At 40.8% G+C, this 17,932-nt stretch overlaps 1 protein-coding gene across 1 annotated transcript; it reads right to left on the bottom strand.

The window, feature by feature from the left end:
* Positions 1 to 8: 8 nt before the first annotated feature.
* Positions 9 to 17,713, bottom strand: sptlc2b (serine palmitoyltransferase, long chain base subunit 2b). The gene is made up of 12 exons (XM_087851945.1): positions 17,408 to 17,713; positions 13,433 to 13,627; positions 13,058 to 13,212; positions 11,386 to 11,534; positions 10,808 to 10,932; positions 9,283 to 9,376; positions 8,600 to 8,705; positions 7,140 to 7,359; positions 6,651 to 6,777; positions 3,633 to 3,768; positions 3,337 to 3,466; positions 9 to 2,245 (listed from the first exon to the last, which is right to left on the bottom strand). Exons 1-12 carry the CDS (start codon positions 17,549 to 17,551, stop codon positions 2,132 to 2,134), a joined length of 1,695 nt encoding a protein of 564 aa, XP_087708071.1. The 5' UTR covers positions 17,552 to 17,713; the 3' UTR covers positions 9 to 2,131.
* Positions 17,714 to 17,932: the final 219 nt, after the last annotated feature.

Below are 17,932 nucleotides of genomic sequence, written 5' to 3'. Positions count from 1 at the left end.
CTAGAAGTTGATACAAAGAAAGTGATTTAATCTTTGCAGCACCGTTTCCAACAGCACGGTCAACAAACATCATGGCTTTATAAACTCCTTTAAGTGGTTTATCTCCAACCCAAATACGGTGCCAAAAGGCAAAAGCAACATAAGTTTCCACTGGTCACTGCAAGCAAGTTTACAGGTATTGTAAGCAGCTCTGCATTTGAATCATTTCTGCAGACATTAAACCTGCAGTTTCAGTGAGGGGAAACCAGGCTGAGAAAAACAGCCGTGTTGCTGTTTGCAATTACATTTTTTTTGCCTCCATGGACAGAAATGTGAAGACTTAACATACTGCACGGCCCTGCAGGAAACTGAGTTTTATGTCAGGGTGCATACAGATCATAATGAAGTGTTCCACATTTTATTGCTTGTTAACAGCAAATGCATCACCGATCTGTTAGTCAAAGTATTTTTTGTGAACACAGTACTGGAATAATACAGACAAAAAAAAAAAAAGTGACTAATGTATGATGGATGTACAGTTTAAAAGACCAGCAAATAGCAGTCATGCTGTGCTGAAATGCCCAAAACATTAGACACACACACATCTTGTGTTTCATCGAGTGTTTGCGGGAATTGGCCAGACGCTGGCCAGGTTTCTTCCTGGCTACACTGACACTGCAGCTCACATCAATAAAGTGATGGAACATTTAAAAAAACAAAACAAAAACAACACACACTCAGATGAACAATGTTTGACAGTGGCTTGTAAAGCCACATGTTTGGGGTGACCTTACACAGTAATGTCGGACCAAAACAAAGCAAAAAGAAACAAATGCGTCACAAAAAGCAGGTTGATATGGAATGTCATTCCAGAGGATGATAACATCTGGTGAATGATAAAGTGGGGGAAGGAAAAAACCAAAAAGAAAACCCCAATGACATTTGGACCAAACAAACCTTACAGGTTTTCAGTGACTACGTCATCTGGACATATAAACGCCCGTCAGTAGTGCTGCACTGAAGTTAAGACATGTAGTCGAGTTGAAACACACTTTCCACTCAGATAATGGTTTCCGCAAATAAGAGATCGCTAACGGCCGACAAACACATGTTAAATAAATAAAGTTGTCTGTATATCAGATGAGCCCTACATCGTCATGCATACAGCGTGCTGTCGTGCTCGGATTGGCGATTCTCATGAAAGCACTTGAGTGAGAACGAGTTCAGCAGGTGAGAAAGCAACAAACAAGATAGAAATCACATGTAGCTCATTAGCTTATAGAAATGTTAAAGACACAAGGCTCAAGTTTTTGAGTGCAGGTGTAAACAGTAAATAAAGCTGAAAAATATTTCTAGAAAATATGCAGTTAAAAAAAATCCTTTGTCTTCCTCTCTGGAATTCTTTCCCTGTTAAATGATTTAATTAGGAATATCTGCTTTGCATTTTAACAGGAAGGCTAGAAAACATATCTATACATATACTTAGAACCTTTGGTTGGGTAAAAGAACCCAATAATCTCTCTGTTCAAGTAAAAGTGATTAGGATTAAAACAAAACAAAAGCAGATAAATACATATAGTATACACATGCTTATTCCCGTGAAATAATGCATCTCTCGCTGAGGTTTGGGATGCTACCCTAAGGCAGTATTACCAACATTGTGATAAATAATATTTACATATATGATCGTTTCCTATCGATCATAGCACGAGCTATGATCAGATTTCAAGAGTGCAAGAGCAGGAAGTCATGGCAGAGCTTCTTCTACCTCGCTCTGAGTTTGAATTACAAAGAAACACCACACTGCTGCTGTTATTGCACAAATAAGATACACATTCAATGTGCGCACAAGAATAAGACTTTATGTTAGACAGATGCAGGCGAGGTTAGGACAAACTGGGAGGCTCTGAACGGACTTTGCAACAACGGACACGGACGCATGTGGCTGATTTTGGTCGCGGTGAAGCTGTTGGGACTTTGGCTTTGAGTCCACTGGAGTTTGATGTGAACAAATGTGGATAACATGAATGCAGACACTGGCTCAGACAAAAATACGTGGGGGCATAAGACGGATGTCGGACGAGAAACGCTAAGGGAGGGGCCGGTGAGTTGGGAAAACGCGCTCGGTGTGACAAGAAGAGGGCGACGAGGCTCAGTCCTGAAGAAGACTCTCCTCGGACATCCACCCAAGCGAGGGAAGAGGCTGCTCACGTCTTGAGTATTTCAGCTGCAGGAGGTCGCCCACTTCACTGATGGCTTCCAATGCCTGACAAAGCAACAGGAAGAATGCAGTTAATCTCGATCCAAAATACAAGAGAAGAAAGCCACACAGTAAAAAAACTAAACAAAAAGATGGTACGCATGCCAAAACTTAAGGGATTCAGCCAGACTGATAAGACTGGCTTTGATTTTTAACACGTCAGAGTGCTGAAGGAGGCGAGGAGTCCAAAAGCAGAGGTGAACAGAAGGCTCCCTGTATAAACCACAACTGAACACTTCTTTCCACCAGAGACTGTATCAGTGTTGCAACACACTGCAGGGCACCTGGAAACAATTTACCTTCCTCCTGACCTTTTTTCTGATTCCACGCTTTGCGAGGCCTGGCTTTTCCAAAGACGGAAAAAACGGCTCCTAGAAGCTCTGCTACAAAGGCAGGCCTGATGCCGTTTAAACGGACTATTACAAATGGTGTTGACAAGCTTCCCAGCAAGATGAATGAAGTGTCTTTGGAGAGACAGAGCAGCTCAAATAAAAGTCTCTGCCTGAGTCACGCTGTAATCTTTAGAGACAGCTTGGCCCTTCTAGGTTCCTTCAAAATAAAAGGACATATTGGAAGCATTTATTATTTGACAGGCACGCTCACACATACATGGACTCGAACGCAAGGCACAGAAAGCTGTCAGTCAGCGGTCAGGCAGGCTGGTTGATTAAAAGTGCAGGAATCCATGATCACCCACAGCGGATCAAAACAAACTCTTAAATCACATTGAGGATAAAATTAAGTCTTCAGCAATCGAATAGTCTATCCTGTAACAACAACTCTTGAAGAGACCACTTAGAAGAGATCAGATGTGCCCCTCTCTTTATGTCTTTGATGATATTTAAGAACTTAGTGGAAGCTGCAGATCAGAAGTGGCAGCACTACAATGAGGGAAGTGACTTTTGCAAAGCTCTGGTTTTAGGTCGTACTTTACAAAGCAACATTTCAAACTGTTTTTAAAAGAGTGAACAATATTTTCAACTCAGTTTTGCACCAATTCTGCTTCCAGATAAAAGTAAACTTTTGTGTTTCATCAGTCGACACTGGTAAAAGGCTTTTGCTATTAGTAAAAGGAGAATGTTAGAAATGGGACTTACTGTATCGAGCATCTCTCTGGTGTGAGCGGCTGATACACAGAAGCGCGCTCTGGATTCGATGATGGGCGTCGCGGGAAAGCCGACGACCACCGTACCGATGTTCCTCTTCAGCATCTCCCGACCGAAGGCGCTGATGAGCAAAGGAAACTTAGACAAAGAGCAGTGTGCTGCTATTCATACGATGGATCTACGATTAATGTTCTCATTAAGTAAAAGGTTATACTAAAAACTGAGCACATGCTCTTGTGCAGCTATACCCCCAAAAAAACCAAAACAAACAAAATAAAAAAACACACCCGATCTTGGCCGGCATGTAGAGCATCAGCGGTACAACGGGGGAGTCGTCGTTGCCATAGATGATAAAGCCCATTTCGTGCAGTCTTCTGCGGAAGTAGGTGGTGTTCTGTGAAAGCTGTCGGAGGCGATCGGCACCTGGAAAAGGTAGACGGAGATCCAACTGGGCTTCAGAGGAGTTATTCACAATTTTGATTCAATCTTTTGAGTCAGTTTACTCTCTTTACTCCCTGAGATTTCTTCCTCTTGAAGAAGTATCAACTGATTCTTTGCATTTTTGTCAAATTAAATATTATAATCTCTATTAAGTTAACTTTTTTGCAATTGGAGACCTCAAGTATTTACCAAGTAACGTCTCCTGGCCTTGATTAAAGCCCCTCCACATCAATGGTGCAACCACACAGGTGTTTTCACTAAATCTGCCTGATAAGCCCTTTTCAGTACAAATTGTTCCTGATTGGCATCCCCCCCACCCCTCACTCCCCATTGCACCTGTCAGAACAGAAAAACGTACACTTTTATGGCACTTTATTAGTACATGAACTTCAGTGATCTCACACATTCCAGACAACCTGAGCAGACGTCTAATCAGCCAGAGTGAAAGCACCTGTGAGGGTGTGCTGCTCCTTTAAACCACACCGTTCTGGTTACTGGTGCTTGTAAGCTTCGTAAAATTTCATTATCTGCCCTTTTTCTGCAGCCAAGTGGAGAAAACAGTGTGTACTTTACAGAGACCCCTCCCACCACCACTCATGACGTCTTTATTCCCCCTTTAGCTCGCTTTTGAGCACAACTGAGCCAGAGTGAAATACGCAAAACCATGTCAATAAAAACAAACAAACAAAAAAAAGTACAAAACTCTCAAGAGGGACACATTGTTTCCAGCCTTCTAGTTATTTGAAGACTAGCTTTGAAGTCAAACAGAACACTAATATTTTATGGTCAAGAGGTGAACATCAATCATGTGTCAACCTGATACATGTTGTGGATTCACTCACTGAGTCTGTCTGAGCCTCCAGAGATAGCATCGTAACCCAACAAATAACCGTAAGGCACAAAGCGCCAAGAGCAACACACATCTGCCTGGCTGTGCTCAAAAATGGAGCAGAAACAGCAGCTTCAGAGCACGAAGAGACACAACAAAGTCTGACATTACACTTAACCACATGCTTCTTTTCCAGTCAAGGGATCCAAAGGTATCCACAGAAGAATGGAAGATTCTTAAACCTTCTTTGTATACGGATGAAAGCTTTGTCTGCTTTTAGGTCGTCTACGTATATTTGATTAATATAAGCTTACAGGCTTTCAGCAACAACAACAGTTTCGCAGGCGGCTCAAATGTCACTCTGACTTTGTGTCAGCGCCTGGATCTTCAAAGGGTTTCATTTCGAGCGCTGACGAGGCTGCAACCAATCAAACCGTAATAGTTACTGCTGCAATGCTGCAAGGTCAGCTGGTCTGGCCTGCTCCTCTCAGACTAACTTACAGGAAAAGTTGATGACACTGTAGAAAGACAGCAACAAAGGTTAACACCAGATGTTTATTCCTATGCCTAATGAGTTTCATTTCATCTTATATCAGCATTTTTTGGAACTCCAAGTCAGTCGAGCCCTGTGAAGAGTAAAGGGGTCCCACCCTGCAAGAAAACAAGACCCTATCATCTATTTGTGTGTGTGTAGGAGAGTCCAGCAGAGTTTGATCTGCACAGACCTCTGGTCGCGAGCACCATGCTGCTTTGTACCCACAGCGTGAAGGAGCACAAACATATACAAAGAAACACACATCTGAAAGCCATAAAGGGGGAGAGGGGAGGGGCAGAATAAAGCCTTCCATCAGCCTGGACTGAACTGGACAAAAGAAAGGAACCGTTAACAACCAAATGGAAGAGGCACAATCACACAAAGTTCAGAGCCTGACCAACATATGTTGGTTTGCCAAATGTTCTCAGCTAACGTCAGACCAACACAGATATATTGCTATCAGTGTATATGTTGTCAAATATGCAACTGGGCTTGGGAAGAGTTCGTTTAGAATCAACGTTGTAGGTGAGCTTATTATTAACTCAGCGTGTTGCAGCAGATAGCCACCCTCCTCGAGCCAAGACTTGTTCTCATTATTTTTAAAGAGAACATAATGCAGAAAAAAAGTGCCTGAAGTAATCTGGTCTCATCACATGCTTTGTCCAGCAGAGTGCGCTCCAATCTCAATGTTTATAACACGTAGTACCATGGACAACAAATCTATGTGTGTCTGATACTTAAAAAACAACTGCATTTCTCAGTCCCTGATAAAGTTCTGAGCCTAAAACTCCATCATCAGTAAGCCAACAGTTTTTAAACATATTTAGAAATCAAAATCAGAAGTGACTTGTACTAAACTTTGCACCCCATGCTGCAGTCACATGTGACACTGTCAGATTGTTTCTTATATAATATGGGCATGTACCTGTGCGGCATTTACAGCATACCCAGAAAGCTGTAACACACACACATGCACCTTTATGTATAGGTAAATATTTACCAGTTAGCTAATAACACTGGCTTTTATCTCTTAGCTGTGATAAAATATAGACCGTATGAAGGAGTAGAAAAGCTGGCAAAGTTGATTAGAAATTAAATAAAAGGAATACCATAGTAACTTTGCATCCAATAACCCACCAATAAGTCTGCAGAATAACATCTGAATGACTGGTCTATACTGCCATCTTGTGGTTATGTCAAATAATAGCAGGAAAACTGACCACAAACACGAGGTTAACATTTCAGTGATTTCTTAAGTGTTGCAACCAAAACAAAACTGCAGGGGGAAAACAAACAAACAAACAAAAAAAAAAAAAAACCCCAAACCAAACCAAAAAACATTTGTAATTAAAATTTTAAAGATTCAACTTTAACAAAAGCTAATTAACAAAACTTCTATTTGCAATTTGACCACCAAAATGTTTCTGCACAACAATAAATAAGCAGTTATCAGAAACCGTTTATGGATAAAAACACCGTCTACAGCAGTTTTTCACCTACCCAGTGTGGTCCCATCTTCTCCCATGATGATCTTCATAGAGGTGATTATCTGCTGGGCCACAGGAGGGGACATAGAGGTGGCGTACATGGCGCTATGAGAGTGGCGGCGCAGATAGTCAATCAGCTCCTGACAGAATGCAATTAAAGTGAGGGGGGAAAAAAAAAAAGTATCACTAAGACAGTTGGGACATGATTTTTTTATTTTTAAACATGTCATACTTGAGTTTTTCAAACTGTCATTTCTTGCTCAAAATGAAAGCATGCACTCAATCAGATCCTATCTTGTAAAACAGGAAGCTGAATTCCACTTTACCAGTAAACACTGTTGGCCAACACTGAATTTAGCAATTTTAGGAGTTAGGAAACTACTCAATCTATTGACTATGAGTAAGTGTCTCAATACTGTAATAACCAAGAACCATTGCTTTGACTACGTCACATTGCACAGACTAGACTTAACCTTCTGAACACTGTCAGCAGTTCACTAACCTTTTTGCCTCCAATATATCCCCCAGCAGCCCCAAAGCTTTTGGTGAATGTTCCCATCATGATGTCAACATCTTTGGAATCCAGGCCAAAGTAGTCCACCACCCCCCTGCCATTAGGGCCCAGGGCGCCGATACTGTGAGCCTCGTCCAGGTACAGGTAGGCCTTGTAGCGCTTCTTCAGAGCTATGACCTCCGGCAGGCGTACGATGGACCCCTCCATACTTCAGGATTATGAAAAAAAAAAAGAAGAAGAAAGAAACGAAATTAAACGTCTGCAACAAACCTAAAGCCATTATTAACAAACACCCACAATCTGAACCAAAGCACCAGAAGGCTGCTGTGTAAAGCAGTTGACATTAAAAGGTACATGCCTAACACTTGCAGGGCTGTTTATGCACAGGTGATACTCTGTTTGAGAGTACAGTCTATTTTAGCAACATAAGGTTTAACTCCAGAAATCCCTGTGGAAATGAAACTCCATTAACATTGCATCAGTAAAGGGCACTGACTCTTTCAGGCAGAAAGAACTATATTGATCAACAGAATTGATTGTCTTTATAGTAAATCCCTTCAAAGAACAAGGAATTAGGGGTGCAACGATACACAATTCACGGTTCGGTTCGATACTTTGGTGATACAAAAAAATGTTCATGCCTTTTTAATTTATCATTTATTAAAATTATAAATATATATTTTAACTCAAAAGTACAGTTTTAAAATTTAATGTTGCTGAAACAACAAAATTAATCTGATGGAGAAATCACTCATCTTTGGAAGAGAGTTTATTACAGAGAAATGTCTCTTTCCAAAATAAAAGCTATACTATACGCTTCTTTTGGGCTATATTCTCAGCAGCATATTAAACATATCAGGTCCCCATAAGGAGAATCATGTGCTAACGGCTGTCTAAATGACTCGGGTAAAGTTTGTAGCATGCGTGCTTGTTGTTTTTGTCTGCTTTGTCTTTGCACTAGAATGATGTCGGAGTAAATGTGCAGTCATATTCGTTGTGTTCCCACAGACAGACAGCTGCTATGCTGCTCAAAGACGATCAACCAGCTCACATGGACAGATATCCACGTTAGTCCCACACCACCCAAAAAAAAAGAAGCTGTGGTTGAAGAAGCATATTAAACTACCAATCTGCCAACACCACCTATGTGTCATGATATCAGAAGTGGCTAATTGTTATCTCTTTGGGTGCAGCTGTCTGCCTTGGCTAATGGCAGATGGTCATGTAACAACTTACACCCAACCACAGTAGCATATTCATAAAATATTAATAATTCATTTGATTTGCAATATTTATGAGGTTGAAATGACTAACTATACATTACCAGCTCACACACCATATAATCTATGCTAATTCGTTAAGGCAGTACATTATTTCGTTTAGGCAAGTGCAATGCTTTAGAATAGTATTTTATCATGCTGAAAAACCACAAAAACTGCCGTCTGCACCTGTAGATGCCCTCCACCACAATAAGAATTTTCTTCCAGGGTCGGTGGGTTCTCGGCTGCCCGTGCACGATGGCATCTCTCAGTAGCTTCTCAAGGCTTTGCATGTCTACAACACAAAGGAGTTTGTGAATAAATGTTTGTTTTAGGTTACTCGTTAAATCACCGACAGTAAGAAAAAGCCAAGTAATGAAAAGACAAGCAAACATTTTCCCAACAGAAATGTGAGACCTGTGTTAAATGGATGAACAACTCTGTCAATATTTCATGATCACGGAGCATTTTCTCAGAAGCCACCCGGCCTGGTTCCTGCCTGCTGACTACACGTCATGATCTCAGCTGTGTGTGTGTGTGTCATGTTTTTATCCTGAGCCGAAAAATAACCACACCCTATAATGTGTTATTTAGCACTGGAAACAATACAGTCAATGTAGAACTGCAGACATGAGTAAGCAAGTGTCCAAAAAAATAGTTTGGATTTTCTAAAAGCAGCATGTTGAAACACACACCCACGCTGAATGTCTTTGCCATCCTTTTGACTTAACGGGAATTATTGTTAATCGTTGCATAGAGTTGAAAGATCCATTCTAATCCTTTGTCTCCAGTGTAATGTCAAGCTTTGGGTGTAACGCAAAATACAGCTCAACTGCTTTCAGGTCAGAGGTTTAAACCTGGAAGTCACTCACTGTTGTGTTTGAAGACCCGAATCGTGGAGCCCGACAGACGAGCGCCCAGCACCAGTGACGTATGATTCAGCTCGTCGCTCAGGATGAGGCAACCCTACAACCGCAAACAAAATAAATTTATAAAAATTAAAGCGACAAAGTTTACACATTTTCACGTAACTTTAGCAGCTCACCGAGTAGCCAGAACAGCAGAATGCCATTATTTCTCCAGAAATGTATATAGCTCAGAATTTAAAGAACTGTCTTCGCTCATCCTTGTTTAGGGATGGATCTATTGTTATTTAGGTTACACTTAAGGTAAGCCTTTAGTACATGAGGCAAATATTACAAGAAGAAGTTGCGTAACTGACACACTATGCCTGCCAATATGAATTTTTATTACATTGAAGAGTGAATTAAATATGACAGATAAAAAATGGATCGATAATTGTTAAGTTCATACAGACTGAAAGCAAAAAAGACATCATTAAAAGCAATACCAACCCGTTTAAAAAAAACAAAACAAAAACAGATAACATAGCAAAATGGCAGCCTGCCCAGCTCTTAAAATCAACACACCCAAACGGTCAAATAAAAGTTCCTCGAGCCAATGAAAACCCGAGTTTGTTACAACATCACACTATGAGGATGTGAGCTAGTAAACGTGACAACCACGGTTAAGATTTATTAATGTTTATGACAAGAGCAGTCTGATTAAACGTCAGTCTCGATGTTATTTCCTTTCCCGTGTCATTAATGGTCATAAAGACATATGCTCTGACTCACAAGGTGCAGTGACACGCGCCTGTCAGCACAGATTTCTACCTCCTCACCAGCTACAGAAGAAAAGCATCACGGCTGGAACAACAGGAATTCCAACCCTCAGATGTTTTGAAAACTTTCCCAGAAACTAACGGGTTTTAGAACAACCTGAACTCTACAAGTGTGGCTATCCATCTGAAAAAAATACCCCGTTTTTGTTTGTTGTTGTTGTTTTTTAATCCTGTCCCCTCTGGCACAATCATGCATTCAGATTATAATTCAGATTGCAGAGGCTGCCAAACACATTTTGGTTTTCCCACCAACACCCAGGCCCCCGATTAAACCTGTTTGACCAGGATGTATTATGAATGGAGTGATTTTTTTTCCAAATGTTTTGGCAAGGCCTTTGTGTCTGTCAGTGCGCCCCAGGGTGGCTGTGGCTACATTGTAGCTGCCATCACCAGTGTGTGAATGGGTGTGTGAATGGGTGGATGATTGCGTATAGTGTAAAGCGCTTTGGGGTCCCTAGGACCAAGTAAAGCGCTATACAAATACAGACCATTTACCATTTTGTAAAGTATTTAGTTTTACATTTCTAAGTGACATTGGGCAGTAGCTTCGCCTGGTATCCAGTAAGTATCCCATTTTCACTTTATACAGGAAGACGTGGGTTTCCTCAGCAGAAATTGTTGTTACCAACACTCAAAGGGCTCAACGTGATAACATACGTACAGACTCAGATGAATACATTTGAGTGACAAAGGAAGTGAATGAAATTCCTCACCTTCCCCATGAGAGCAGGAATATTCATGGAATTGGTTGCAAAACCCATGCCAAAAGCCATGGCTGACTCAACTCCCAGAAACCTGGCAACCAACTGCTCCATTTCCTCGTGGATGTCCAAGTTTCCTGAAAAAAAAAATCACAGCAGCTCTTCAGGTTCCTCTGATATTTAAATTACAGACTTTTCTCCAAGTCACGCTTCCTTTTCCATCATATCGGTGAAGTCGGTCCATTTCCCTTAAGCTACCCCCCCCCCCCCCCCCCCCCCCCCCCCACACACACACACACACACACAAAAAAGTAAAGTAAAGAAAAAGAGAGCAGCATACTAGGTGCTGAACTGTAAAAGGATTCGAATTTCAAAGCTCCCATCACAGATTATTATTTCAGCACTTGAGTTGTGGCTACTGATGCATCCTGAAAGCGAAAACAAATGTGGAGCAGCGGTTTAACTGGAAGTGGAGAGTCTGGGCAATTCCACTTTTACTCATAGTGGAAAAAAGCATCCTTGAAGGATGACGAATCACAAGAAGGATTTCACAGACCAAATGTCAACATTCAAAAGATTTCCCCCCTTACCCATCTCACAGCGAGTGCTGCCCACTCCCACTCCGTACATTTTTGTGACCTCGAGAGCAGCATCGGCACAAGCTCCGGTGTTCTCAGCGAAGCCGAGGTAGTTGTACGAGCCCATGTTGATAACGTCCTTCACCACTTTGCCTGTATGCCTGACGGGAAGAGACAGAAAATTGGGTTTAAAAAAAAAGTTGTTTCTTTAACCTTGTTTGCTCATTTTGCAATGGAAATCTTTTTTAGTGTTGACATTTCAGCTTCCAATGTTATCGTGCACATCGGAACAATAAACTATTATGTTATCAATAGAATTTGGCAGGTATGCTGCATTTTTTAAAACAATAGATACTAATCAGAGAAATATTTTTAAAGAACGATAGTCTTTAAAATAAGCAGAGCAGTTTATTGACAGCTACTGAACTAAATTCAAAAGCTGTTTTCAACTCTTTAATTACAGATCACTTAACATTATAAAGACCCTACTGTACCCTATTGTAGGTAGCACGAGCTAGCACATGCTACCTACAATAGGGAGGAATAACAACATCCCCTTTAACAGAAAGAAACTTACAGCAGAGCCGGGCTCAGCAGCTGTCTGTGTAACACAGACAGACTTTATGAACAAAAGTACCGGGCCACACCTGTTTTCAGCCCTACACACCTGGCTTTGCAGTGTGCCTTCACAAACTTGTGATATAATCAGTCATTCTAAAGAGCTCACTGAATTCCAGCATGGTACTGTGACAGGATGCCACCTTTGCAACAAGTCAGTTCACAAACGTTTTCCCTCCCAGACATTTCATGAGCAGCTGTAAGTGGCATCATTGCAAAATGGAAGCATTTAGGAACCACAACAACTCAGCTAAAAAGCAGTGGACCTTTTAAAGTTACGGTGGATCGTAGGTAAAAGTCACCAAAGCTCTGCTGACTCATTAACTACAGAATTCCAAACTTCCTCTGGCATTAACATCAGCACAAAAACTGCATGCCGAGAGATTCCTGGCAGAACATGTGATGTATAGGTGGCCAGTACTGTCGTGCATAAATTTGTTTGTATTTAAAGTTTTACGGAAGTAAGCTGCTCTTTTAGAGCACTGAGCTAAAGCACTCTGAACGCCCTTGAAGTAAACACAAAGAAATATGATGAACTGGGTATGAAAATGATATGAATTATAAACTCAACTCACTCATCTAATTTGGCTCGTCATTATCGTCTAATCATATTTTCCTAAATAGTACCTCTGGAAATCTACAGGTGTACGGGAAATACATTTGAGACTTTAAAGGACCGACTGCCAGTTTGCTTTGGGATGTCAGCATGTTCAGGGATGACTTCTCTTTCATACTGTAATGAGTTGTGTAGGGTGTATCTTAGGACATCATGTGACAGAAAGCAGTGGTTTCAACATAACCACGTGAGTCATGCCTTGCATCACTCACTATCAGAAACACAAGGTCAGTAAACTGTGAGTGTAAATCAGTGACACAGAAATACACACCTCAGAGAGACTACGTCACTCTCGTTATCAGAACTGCAAGGTCAGTGACTTAAAGTGCACGTTAATGGAACAGACACACCTCTGAGGGGATTAATGACCTTCATGTGAAACACCTCTATTCAAAATAAACACATGGAGACAAAGAACCACAAAAACAACACAAAAAACAAGCGACTTACTCAAACGTCCAGTTGTAGTCGTGAGTTACTCTCTCTACCAAGTCCACCTTGGCACCAGGAACACTGCAGATAGGGCGGTTCCAGTTGTCTCGGATCCGCATGTACAAATTCCTGGTGTAAAAGTTTTCAAAATCCTGATAGAGGGGGACAAAATCCTGCAGAAAGAAGGCGAGAAAGTGCAGACGATTTCTAACATAATCTTGACCGTTTAAATTAGGAGCAATCTCTGAAGCAGATGTAAAACAACAACATGAACACCAACTCTTTTCAGACATCAAATATCCAAAATTCAAACATAAAACATGTTGCAATAAAAGTAGGACGACTAGATTATTTTGTCTTGTATGTGAAAAACTTCAGTATACACTTCATTACCTTCTGCTCGTCTCTCTCACGGGCCACATGGCACTTTTCAATGTCCCAGTGTCTAAGGAAGTCTCTGAGGTAGCCAAAGATGGTGAGGATACCGTAGCCCATGTAGGTGAGCACAGCAACCCATAGAGGAGTCTCCTCGAAGGATTCCACAAATGGTTTCTTGTACAAGCTGGAATTATGGGGGACATTTTGGTTCTGGACGTCAACAAAAAACAAAACAAAACAGGAGGTTAGAATCTCAATTTGAGTGAAATTTAAACATCTTTGTGCAGATTCAACCAGCCAATCTGAGTGCGAGATATAGATTTAAGACCATTTCCGCATCTCGCCAGATCTGTTTGCTTCCTACTACTAAAGTGCTATATAAATCCAATTCATTATTATTATTATTATTATTATTATTATTATTATTATTATTATTATTATACAAGAACTCCAAAACACAGCGTAACAGGAAGCAGACCCGGTCACTCCAGTTTAAGCTAAGTTTGAGTTTGTCTTGCAAACACTTTCAGAAAGCTAAAAGTTACACAATAAGTAAATATATTCGTGGACACTGAGGCATTCCTGTGTCACTGCAGCCCCCCCCCAGCCCATTCCCTCTAGGGCTCTGAGTCACTGAGCTTTATGAATAGTTATATTGATCTTGGATTGTGAGGTGATATAAATGTGGTCATAGATTGGTGGAGCAGCACAACATTGAAAAAAATAATAATAAAAAAGCTTGGCTATTTGATTTTTTTAGTTGCTTACAAAACCAACAGTAAACCGATGAGGGCAGTTACTCATTACATTGCTCTGCCCTGCAGCTTAGCAGCCATATCGCATATGACCAGTCATGCCTCTCCGAGAAACACCTTTGAGCTTATGACCAGGAGAGGAGCGTGCATGTGTGTGCACAGGGTGTGTAACTAAACCCAACCTCACTGAAACAGCACAGAATAGCACTCGGGCAGCCATGTTTTCTGAAAGCAGTGAGCACAAAACAGTCCTGTTCAAGTGCACTGTTCAAACAGACTGTTGCATACCGATGGCAGCCAACAAGACTAGATGTAGTTTGCCTGGCTTCAGATTTACTCTGTTTAAAAATAAAATAAAATAAAAAATACACCAGAGGTCCCATTTGTTTATAGACGAGCATCACTGAAACTGCACCCAGAGGAACAGCCAAAAAACAACCCTTTATGTTTGCTCTTTCTCATGCTTCCTCTGCGGTTCAGCAGATCATATTACACTGTATACACAATAAGAGCAGCTCTTGGTGTACGGTTCACATCAGACACAACAAATTATGTCTAATTGTCAGCTGAAAGGATCTTTCCCTCTGCATGCTCAAATCCTTTTTCCAACCATTTTTCGATAAACTTGTCATACGTGATTATTGATCCGTCACTGAAATCCAGTCTTTACTGTAAATGTGTTAAATACTGCACTCGATCGACAGGGAACACTCATTTCAACTGGCTGAATGAAGGAAACAGTTACAAAAAAACCCAAACAGTGCTGCTAAAAGAGAGCAATTATTAACACCCCTATTCCTCCATCAAACACAGGTCTCACCATGAAGCACCATAAATTCAAGGCCTTATCAACAGCAAGCAGAGTGCCCAATCAAAGCAGGCACAGGAGAACGCTTTTTCACCATTTACAGCAATTCCAGTTTAAGTGTAAATACCATGTATAACAATGACCAAGGCCAATCACCCAGTTTGACATTGCCAAACAAAATTAAAGAGGTCCTAATGTGCGCATTTCTAGCTCCAGGTTTCTTTTTTTTGGGGACTCCATTAGCTTTTACTTTTTGCCTTAAACCAGCTTATTACAGGCCCCGCCCTCATAAACTGAAGGTTTGGGGAGCAGGTGGGTAGGGCAGCAGTCAGCCTTGTGTCCCTAAGATGACCATATTCGCTACCAGTGACTCACACAGAGGCAAGATAAGGAAAAAGTAACTTTTCTAAACTGATCTTTCGGTTCACAGCCTTTACCGCCACATACATTCATTTCATTATTTGCAACTTTGACGATGTTAAAACGAGCGTCTATATATATCTTTAAGGATTAAGCTGTTAATATAGCCACAAAATCTGGATCTAGTTATGTAAATGTTGAAATCAGCATTCTGAATGCTGTTGGATTAATGCTGTCTCCCTTCTGTGTTTAATTTAAACAAGCTAAAAACAACAAGCACAAGGCAGACCTCCACTACCACAAAAAACAAAAACAAAAACAAAAAAAACACTTTCAAAAAGAGTTTTTTTTTCTTTTTGTGGGTTTCATTCCTGCCTTGGGAATGAAAGGGAAGGACCCCACCCTTCACAGCCTAGTGCTCAAGTGTCATGTGAAAGTAGTGGTGATAAGTTTCTGTGGTAATAACTCCGCAGGACCTCAGTCATCTCATACTGGGGTCAGCGTAAACAAAGGCCTGTCTGATTTCACCTGGCACAGGTGCAATATACACGCAAGAGGTAAAAAACAACAGAGTGTAAAGTTACAGGAAAAAAAAAGTCTCCACTGCAGTCAGGCCTGATCAGGTGGCATGCTCCCCTTGACAGCATAAGTATATGTAGCCTATACAGCGCAGTAAAACCCAATACAAGGTAGAATCACAGTAGTGACTTTCTAGATTGGAATGTGTTAAAGAGAAATGCTTATTTAAAAATAAAAAGTAAGTAAACGTTCATTTTAACTTAGCTAGCTTGAGGTTTATAGTATTAGGCTTAATAGTGTAGACTGTATGAGATCACCAGAGAATGCATTTCCTGAAGAAACTGCAGTGTGAATGCTGATAGCTGAATGTTTTGAGCTGAAATGTAATGTCATATTGAATGAGCTGAAATAGGCCGAATCATTCGCCTGAAGGCTAAAATGTAGAACTGTTAAGAGCTAAAGTTCACACAGAAGTAGTTTCAAAATCGGAAAGTAGCTGAACATCTTTAAAATTGAGATGAGAAAAAGCTGACTAATACCAAAAGAAATTTAGAATCACAAAACATCTGAATGAATATTGAAAGTTCATATTCTTTAAATCACTGAAATGTGGGGAGAATCCACTACAGACACACATCAGTGTGTTTGTTATGCTCCTGCTGTCAAAAATGTGGCCACAGGAGCAATTTAAAAAGTGGAGTCTTTCCTGCTGTTGAGACAAACTAACTAAAAACACAACACAGCATGTCTCTATGGGTTGGTTAGAAGTTGAAAGATGCATTGTTGATAACTGTAGACTAAACTCTGTGGACACAGCAGCAGTTGAAAGAGAAGATTATAAGATGCATCTTTTGATCTATGCCACTCTTGGCATTTGGCTTTTCTCACTGTAATTGCCAACATTCCGTCCCATAGACACCCATTTATAAACTCTGAAACGGGTGGAAAAAAAGCATTAAACTTAAACTTTTATCACCACAGACACCATTCAAACTTTGTGTCTGTAGGTCAACGTATGTGGAAGTAGTTGGAGATGAAAGATGAGTAAGTTGAAAGAAGATTTGAACAGTCTCCCCACTGAAATACATTATAAATTTTTGTTGAATAAAGTTGAATAATTTAAAAAAATATATAAAAGTTAGAAATTAGGGAAAATACCAGCAGTAATGTCCAAAAGAAGAGGAATCTAACGGTGGTTTACCGTTTTTTCTATGCTGAATGGCGCTGAAGGAGACAGCGTAAAACAAACGTACGGAATATGAAATAATAACAATACTAATAAAGACGTGAACCAACTGCCCAGACTTCAGTCTTGGCTTATTTCATTAATATAGCAGCTAACTCGTGAGGTCACAGTCATATGGCAGCTACTCACACTCATATGCTTGCTGTGGAAACACACTCCCTCACAGGAGTATGTGACCACAGGACAAACAGAAGTAATACAAACGAACGGCTCACAGGCTAACACTAACAGGATTAATTCAAACTATGCTGAAGAGCTGTTTGTATATGGACGTGCCCTAGCAGTTGATGGTTGGGCCTTACCTTGTCTCTGGGGCGGCGATACTTCTGTGGCTGTTCAAACAGAGAGTGATCCTTCACGAAGCCATTTTTACTGGCCTTTTTACCATTCGAGGTCCGGTGACAAACGTCTCCGTTTAGCAGCTTACTCGTAGCACTTTCCGTCATCTTCGTCGACCGGCTAAACCTATAAATTTCCCGGTTTGACGTAGCTTAACTTGGGTAACGTTATCGTGAAGTATGAGCTGAAGAAGAAGACGCTATTCAACGCCCACTATGAACCGTGAAGACACGAGACTGCCGGAAATCCCCGCCCCTCAGTGGTGTTATTGGCCAATGCGGTTACTCTAGGACAAAGATCGTCTATATAAGTCAAAAATATTGTTCCTACCGTTTAAACAAAACAATGAACGATAAAATACACACACACACGCACACACACACACACGCACTATATATATGTATATATATATATGAGAAATAGAGAGACAGAGAGAGAGAAGAGAGAAACGAGTGTCACTGCTTATATACATTTCCTGCTATGTCTTA

This window comes from Neolamprologus brichardi, chromosome 15, assembly GCF_056152115.1.
Source record: "Neolamprologus brichardi isolate AB-2024 chromosome 15, ASM5615211v1, whole genome shotgun sequence".
Lineage (NCBI taxonomy): Eukaryota > Metazoa > Chordata > Actinopteri > Cichliformes > Cichlidae > Neolamprologus > Neolamprologus brichardi.
The sequence above is the reverse complement of the archived record's forward strand: the minus strand, read 5'-3'. Positions and strand labels throughout refer to the sequence as shown.